At 38.9% G+C, this 8901-nt stretch overlaps 1 protein-coding gene across 5 annotated transcripts in view; it reads right to left on the bottom strand.

Moving 5' to 3' along the window:
* Positions 1-285: 285 nt before the first annotated feature.
* Positions 286-8901, bottom strand: part of LOC135550500 (neurofibromin) — an 80144-nt gene continuing 71528 nt past the window's right edge. For 2 of the 5 annotated variants that reach the window (XM_064981375.1, XM_064981376.1), the window contains 5 exons: positions 8432-8574; positions 8275-8321; positions 7974-8190; positions 6658-6775; positions 286-5094 (listed from right to left, as the gene is read on the bottom strand). In XM_064981375.1, the coding sequence (XP_064837447.1) occupies positions 4935-5094; positions 6658-6775; positions 7974-8190; positions 8275-8321; positions 8432-8574 (685 nt within the window). In that variant the 3' untranslated portion in view covers positions 286-4934. The remainder of the gene's footprint in view (positions 5095-6657; positions 6776-7973; positions 8191-8274; positions 8322-8431; positions 8575-8901) is intronic. The other 3 variants (XM_064981379.1, XM_064981380.1, XM_064981377.1) reach the window with 2 other exon arrangements.

Below are 8901 nucleotides of genomic sequence, written 5' to 3'. Positions count from 1 at the left end.
TGGGTAAAGCCTACCGTAAAAATGTATGAAAACAAACAAAGAATCATGAATTTAAGGTAAGGGTTAGGCATAAGATTAGCAGTGTGGTTAAGGATAGGTTTAAAATCCTATTTTAAGAATATAATTTGTAGAAATAGAGGGGTTGGGTTTTAGTAATAATTCTTTTTTTTGTGGCTGTGGTAACTAGTGACGGCCGGTTTCATGCGCATGCAGATGAGCATAATGGCGGTGTGGCAGGTAGTCTACACCTTTTATTTTACTATTAATGACAATGAGGTGCAGAGGTAGAGGTTAGTAATTTTTTTAATAATACATTCAACAACCATCAAAAGCACACAAATGCTATGATCTACAAGTTTGACACCAGCAGCCAAAGTTTGGACAGAAATTATTTATTAGGGCAACATCTGTAAATGTCAGATGAGGACAGCAACCGATCATACAGTGGAGGTTTTAGAGTACACAGTCATCTATATCCTCGATTTAAACCTTTATTTTCCTCAATATATTTAATGACACAATGCAGTGACATGAGAGAGGTTATCATTACTAACACTAGAATCATTAAATTTGTATGTTTTACATGTACAGCAACTAACTGCTTTACAAAAAGCTAAATAATACAATATATCATCACATGTATTTACAGTGTAGTAAATATACCTTTATCAATTTTTACACAAAATTATTTACAGAGGTGGAGCTTACTGCATAAAACATGAGGGAAAGAAACAGTAAAACAGTGGCCAATGGTTAAACATATTTTGCATAACCTTGAGATGTGTGCCAAATTAGGAGATATCACACTAGTGCAAGACACAATTGACTTCAGTTGAGAATTATGAAAACCTACAATACATTTACAGAGAGTTCAGTCGACCTTTCGGAGACAGTTTCTGCTCCCAATACTTTTGTCTGTTAAATGGTGTGATAACAGGTGGTAGGGTGCTCTGCATCCAAAACTTTTCAGCTATCATTTCTATGCTTTACCATCTTAAAAGGAAGACCAATTGTCCATTACTGTATATTAAAGCAATGTTTGAGGAGAAAAGCTATTTTGACATTGTTTTATCCTTGCATTGAACCAAGTGGTTAACTGCTATCTATAATACTGTCTCTCCTGAGCTACTGCTAGTACATTTTAGAGCCTTCAAGTGACCATTTTCAATTTCACATGAACAGACAAATGTTCAATTCACTCAAATTAGGACAATTCTTTTCAGTTCTTTAAAGTGGCACATTTCCATGCCGTAAAAGCAAGGCAAACACATTCCCTCTGGCCTACCCTTTATGAAGAGACACTGAGAAAGAGGGATCCATTGAATATACAAAGTGTGCTCTGTCTGGTTTACACTGTAAAATAAATACAAATAAAATCAGTTGGTTGGGTTTATCCTTCAAATCATATGAGCTAGAAAAAGAGATCTGTAGTTCCTAAAGTCTGATGAGGCCAGAACTAAATAAAAAGTTTTTTTTACAATACACACATCATAGCACATTATGAAGAATGCTGTGGTTATAATTATCGTTAACTGTACAAAAAGCACATACAAAAAGAAAACATTATGGTTTGCATTGATTCATAGCTTGTTCCATCGCTCTTTCACTACTTGAATCATCTCTCACCCCCATATGAAAGCAAACTAAGTTGTGGATTAGTACATTAGACTTCTCTCAGAGGACTGTTTATCAAACACAGTAGTTTCCGAGTTTGTGTGTGTACTATATTGCAGTTCCTAAACTTTGGTTTCCTTTCATCTTTTGAAATGTTGTGTTTGGTAAACTTGTTCCATTTGACTTCTAAAAACTTGTTTTTTTTCCCTTTCCATGATGAGGAACTGCTTCTTCTCGACATATAGCCTCCTGATTCAAGTATATTAACATTTGTAAACAAAATCTAGGCATTTGGAATCAACTTCATTACACACGGTTCATTACCTCTCAACAGCACCAACACACTTTGATTTTGGAAAAAACTAAGTGTGCACATTGTTCATTTTCTTGTGGTCATCATGTCCAATCTAAACCAGATTAATAGAATAAGAAAATAAATGTAGGGTTGAGCAAAGTTGTTGATTGTTAAAATGTCTGGATGTAGGTGAAAAACTAAAACTGTCAGTTTTCATATCCTCCCTTCCCCCATCTCTATACACCGACTCCTACTCAGATTACATAATTCACTTAATGCACACGCTGGCCTTCGCAAAAGCAAGTCATAAATGTCTAATGGAATTGTGTTTGACCCCAGGATTAACATCAATGTTAACAAGCACACTTACGAAAAACTCTGAAGGAGTTGGCACAAGCTTCCGAAACAACCATGACTTCAGAGAGACTCCATGTATGGCACTGGTTGGTTTCTTGGTACACAACCTCAAACAGCAGAATTTAGGAACCAGGCTCCACAAGGAAATTGAATGGTGTGACTCCTCTGCTGCCTAACAAACTGCACCATGTCGTTAGAGAAAGGAACGTCTCTGTTTGCCACACGTCTATCTATGCAAGGCCTACTGGACTGCAAAGGCTGAGAGGAAGTCAACAATCATAAAACTACCGAACAGATTTGCCAGTCTTTGGTGCAGCATCCCAGGACCTGCCGCACTGCATCATGGAACTGACCCCCGTCTGCCTAAACCTTTACACATGCCACACTATGGACTAATGAGGGGAAGACAATGGCAAAAGGGCCAATAACACCCTGTACAGCTGTACTCCCAATACACACAGTTCTATCTGCGAACAGACAGTCTCAATCCCGCAAAGTTATTTTTTGGCATTATTTTCTTATGCTGATTTTAAACATGGAGAACACTATTCAGCAGGTGTGTGTCGAGGTGATTAATTACAACCATAGTTTAATTAATCCATATTTCGAATTAAATCAGACTTTTGCAATGATAAAATTCAAAGCTCACTAAAACAAATCACAACTCTGTCATTGTAATTACTATATAACAAATACCTTATTGTACTATTTACATCATAAACAGGGACAGATTTACTAAAGCTTTTGAACCAGAACATAATTGGCACCAATTTCCCTAAAACATAGATAAAAACAAACATAAAAGCCATCACTGTTCTGACTTCAATATCATTCACTCTTGACAAAACAGGTGCAACATTTGCACATGCACTCACTCAGCAAATCTGGTCCCGAGTGTCATGGAATTTGTGTGTGAATACTTGTTTTCACAAGAGGTACCGAATGTTAATGTTTTACATAAATATTTAACCATACAAGGCAATTACCAGGCAGCAGATTAATAATGCCTGTATGCTTGTCATTCATAAGATATTGTTTACAATACTCAACTGTATATATAAATATACATTTATGCAGAGTAACCATCTACAATACCTTTAATGCTGTATGAAGCAATTCTTTCATTTCTCATTTCATTATAAACATCTGAAAACCCTAGAAAAGGCACACAATGAACAAAACAACCTCCCAAGTTTATGGTTTGTATGAGTTTACAGTAAATTGGGGCAAGAATGAAACAATTATTACTGAGAAAGACTACCACTATAGATATATTTCAAATCTCAAAGCTAAGGATAATTTCAAATGTCCAATCCAAATTTCCGACATAGGACAATATCTATTCCCGTTTTCGAAATTTTCCTCCTTTACTTTCCTTGACATAGTGATATAAAACGTGAATAGGGTGCTGATTAAAAGCGAAAGCTCTGAAATCTGAAGGGCTGCTGTCCTCCAACACCAGAGTGGCCCACCTGGCAGGTTAGCGGTTTTCCCATCACAAATCTAGTTCTAGAGGCAGCCCCACAGTGGTCACTAGCTGGCACAGCCACAAAATCATCAAATCTAGCACCAAGTTTTCATGATTTTCTTTTACAATATAGCCAATTTTGACTTTACAGCTGGGCTTTCTAAGGGGAAAATCGCTCAGTTCTGCCTCTAGGACAAGACATATGACAATAAACATCAACCTGCCGCCTAGTTAGCCCTCTCTGACTCATGTGGGAATAAAAAATACTGCCTAACAGAAATCCCCACAGCTTTGACAATCACTAATCAATAAAGACACATGGCTTGGCCATCATTAGATTGTCCCCGACACAGCTCAAAACAGGACCAATTGATAGTCCAGCCCCCAATAACACAGTAAACCACTAATGTCTGTTGTTGGTCATGCTTTTCACAGATGTTGCTACTACAGGAGGGTTTAGGGTATTCAGCAATTTCCTCCACAATGGTGTATGTGTGTGTCAGGGTAGTGCTCTCCCTCTGTAGCATCTCTGGTGGGTGAGAGGGATCCCTTTCCTCAACGCTGGGTCCCAAGGCACAATGCCTCTTCATGGCGATGTGTCCCAATGAGATGCATCTACAGCTTGTCCTTTGATGTCGTTCAGCCCCATTGGCAAAGCTCTCTCAACTTGAAGAAAAATGTCCTACTAAAATCACTTAGAAAAGACAACAACAAAAAAAAGTACAAGCATGTTGAATTACAGAAAATTGTGCAAATCACAGAAATGGTCTTCTCGTAATACTTTGTCATTATGAAACAAAATTAAAACCAGAAAGAAGCAAGACAACAAAATGGCTTCAGACACAATGTTCCCTACTTTTACTGCTGTGTTGTCAATGTTAATGCTTTCTTTCAATTTATGCTGTTTTAAAAAAAGGATTCCGATGTGACAAAAATACACAAAACATAATAACCGCCAGACTCTTTCTCAATGACATCTTATACACTGACTGTTTCATAAACAAAACTGCATCATATTCAGAGTTCTTGATCGTCAAGCAAATATGGCTGACTGGACAGTTAAGGGTAAAAAAAAAAAAAACAGAAACTGAGGAGATTCAAGGCTGAGAAAGATAGATAGAACGAGAGATAGAAAGAGAGAAGAGAGTTGGAGTAAAAGTGCAGCATGATGACTGGCGTGGGCGACCCCAGTAAGGGGTCCTAGTGGTGGGCCTCTCTCATACGATCTTCTTGATGCTGGGCCGTTTGAAGCTGCCTGCACTGCGCTGCTTCTGCACCTGGCTGGCAGAGCCGTGGCGCGTGCGTCCGCTGTTGCAGTGACCCGTGGTCGGAGAGAGTTCCACATTCTCCTTGTCGATTCCTGCCGGAGGACACACGCCAAACACAGGCCATCAGGTATAATGTGTCACACTAATACATTACAAACTATTCTATAATTCTAAAGTAATGCAAACGCTTTTAAGTTATCTACCTAAAAAACTAAATGTAATCTACCTTTATATGGCTATCAATACTGTGAAAAACACAGGGATTGTAAAGCTACAAATCCAACAGCAGGGGGAGCAGTGAACCCATGTAACCAATGGCTGAAAACAAATCCACCATTTCTGACCTAAGTGACCCAACTTCTGCAATAGGATTGCTCTGTATTTTGAACAGTGGTGAACCATGAGGGCCATCAGGGAAGGCCTAAGGATTTATAAAAAATATATATACATTCTTTGAAATATAAATATTTTTATTTCTATTTAAATCTTTACAATAAATGTAATTCTCTTCTGATTTCATCTCTTCAGTTTGTGTTGGAAAGAGAAGTGTTAAAGGTGAAGATAAAAAAAAGATCCAATCAGGATTTTCTTTGGTGGTCTCGGGGTAGAAAAATCTACCTAGCTCAGCCAGCCATTGGCTAAGTCTTAAAAAGCTGTACATAAGGCCTCTACCATTCAACTGTATCAGAGAATAATTTTGAAGTGACAGTGGAATGAACCAATCATATTTTGACTTGCAAAGGGCGGGACCGTTTAAAATCTTGTGGTGCAAGCTGTAGTTTCCCACACTAACGCCCAAAACACCTCTAGTGGCATTGCACAAAATTGTATGCAGCCTCATCTGGATGTGTGCAACAAAAGTTCAAAATTCCCCTTTTCTGCTACCATTTCTGTCAAGCCATCTACGCATAGAATTTGATGCATACTTTCAAAAAATCCAATGTATGCACCACACAGAACCAGTATTGTAAAGTACTTCAGTAAAAATACTTTAAAGTACTAAAGCCATTTTTTAGGGTACATCTGTAATACACTATTTATAATTGACAACTTTTACTTCACTACATTTCTAAAGAAAATTATGTACTTTTTAAATTGATACATTTTCTCTGACACCCAAAAGTACTCATTACATTTTGATTGATTAACAGAAGAGGAAAATAATCAAATTCACACACTTATCAAGAGAAAAACCCTGGTCATTCCTACTGCCTCTGATCTAGCGGACTCACTAAACACAAATGCTTCATTTGTAAATGATGTCTGAGTGTTGGAGTGTGCCTCTAGCCATCTGTAAATAAAATTAAAAATAGAAAACTGTGCCATCTGGTTCGCTTAATATAAGGAATTTGAAATGATTTATACTTTTACTTTTGATACTTAAGTATATTTTAGCAATTACATTTACTTTTAATAAAGTATATTTAAATCCAAATACTTTGATTTTGGATTTATTATCTTGATTTTGATACAACGTATTGGAGGATTTTTTTGGTCCCTCTGAAGGCCTAGGTCCTATAGTCAAGGTTCGCCACTGGTTTTGTTCAAACAGGACATACGGTGTATGGGCATTGAAACATGATGTACATCAACTTCCATCACAAATACTCGTAGTGTTGTTGGGCTTTGTGATGGGCCTCTGCTACCCCACACACCTCTGAGAGGCTGTGCCGTGTGCCTGGGAGTGAGGAGCAGCATGGGGAGGAGGGGCTGTAATACCTGGCCGGACGTGGTGTGGGGCGAAAACAGCAGACTTAGAGCAAGGCAGAGAAGCTTCACAGACACAGAGTGGGAAAGAAACAGGAGTGAGTGTCCATGGCAACCCAAAAAGAGGAATGACAAACAAAGAGCAACATGATTAACAAAAACAACACTTAACCCAACTTAACAAAGGAGTGACAGAAATAAATCATGAGAAAAGTGATATGAAAAAAACGGGGCTCATTCTTTTATCCAAATAGTGGCATAGCAGAAATGACAAAAATGTCTTAAATTAAGAAAACAAATAATGAAACATTTCCAAAAGTATAAAATTGAATAAATGGTTAAGACACACAGTATGACATTACAATACATAAATATGTTGTTACCACTAATGCAGATATTATAGGCTGAAACACTATTTACCCATTGCAGCTCTATAGTTTAATTGTATCCATCATTTTGGGGGGCACCACCTTGGGGGACCTCAAACGGGACAAAGTTGGAGATTGTCTACAAACTACACCGCATCCAGCACATCAAAAGAGGCAAAAGAAAAGTGAACAAAAACATGAAATGGGATGTCTATGATGAACACTAAATAATAAAATACGACCTAAAAACATCATGCAGGGTTAGAGAGAGAATCAGCTGTACACATGGACCAAGTTGGTGAACCCACCATGTAACGTTACATATAAACTGGGTGGTTCGAGCCCTGAATGCTGATTGGCTGACAGCTGTGGTATATCAGACTGTATACCACGGGTATAACAAAACGTTTATTTTTACTGGTCTAATTACGTTGGGAACCAGTTTATAATAGCAGTAAGGCACCTCAGGGGTTTGTGGTATAGGACCAATATACCACGGTTAAGGGATGTATCAAGACACTCCGTGTTGCGTCGTGCAGAAGAACATCCCGTAGCTGTTGTTTATTGGCCATATACCACACCCCCTTGGGCGTTATTGCTTAAATATAGTGGATGGAACTTTTCAGGTGAGGTTGAATTCAGTGGGAAATGGATGGATACTTTATATTTCTCTTTAATTCTATGTATTCGTTAGTGCATGTTGAGTCTCTTGATTGGTCAAATGGAAAGACCTAACATGCCAGAAGATTATTATGATGACGACAAAACGCAAATAGGTCAAAGGTCTATTTAGTTTGCGATGGAGGCTACTGTAAAGCATCACGGCTAGTTAATTTGAAAGAATAAAAACTGTTAAGAGAAGGGCTAGATTTGGCTCTCTGTGTGTGTGTGCAGACCTGGGGAGTGCTGGGAGGTGGCCAGTGAGGTCATGGAGTTGGAGAGATTGAGGTTGGCTGTGATGCTGAGCTGGCTCTGGCCCGGCGGGGGGTAGGGCGACGTGGGCGTACGCAGACACTCCTCGCTCGTCTCCTCGTCGATCCCCGGCAGATACGTGTCAATCAAAGCATCCAGGAATTTCACTATCAGCTCAGCGTAGTCCGGGATCTGGGTTTGCTGTGTGCACAGCAGAATGGAAAGGAAGTTAAACAGACAATAAACCTTCCATACTCTAAAGAGGCAAACGATTTGTCTGCTCACCTTTGAGAAGGGCCCAGCAAATCGCCATAGACCATTAAACCCAAAGCCTGAGAGAGAAAGTGAAGAAACGACTATTAATAAATGGACATTTTCACCATAGAACCCATAGTTCTAACTAATGGTGTGTGGAGAGGGGGAGGAGTGGGTGTACTCTCACTCTGTAGGTAGGAGGGCTGGTACAGGGGGGGTGACTCCTCATGGTAAACCACACTCTGCACGATGCCATGGATGGGGTTTAGGAGGTTAGGGTCCTGGCACAGTGAGAGGAGGGTGTTGATCTTCGAGTCCAGCAGGTTGTGACTGGAAAGAGGACCACAACATGATATGAAGGCTTGTGTACACACTAACAGGAATATACAGTACAAGTGAAAAGTTTGGACACACCTACTCATTCAAGGCTTTTTCTTTATTTTTACTATGTTCTACATTGTAGAATAATAGTAAAGACATCACAACTATGAAATAACACATATGGAATCTTGTAGTAACCAAATAGGTGTTAAACAAATCAAAATATATTTTAGATTCTTCAAAGTAGCCATCCTGCGCCCTGATGACAGGTTTGCATACGCTTGGCATTCTCTCAACCATGAGTTAGTCACCTGGCATGCATTTTCATTAACAGGT

The sequence above is a fragment of the Oncorhynchus masou genome, chromosome 12, assembly GCF_036934945.1.
Source record: "Oncorhynchus masou masou isolate Uvic2021 chromosome 12, UVic_Omas_1.1, whole genome shotgun sequence".
NCBI lineage: Eukaryota > Metazoa > Chordata > Actinopteri > Salmoniformes > Salmonidae > Oncorhynchus > Oncorhynchus masou.
This window is presented reverse-complemented; position numbering and strand designations above follow the sequence as displayed.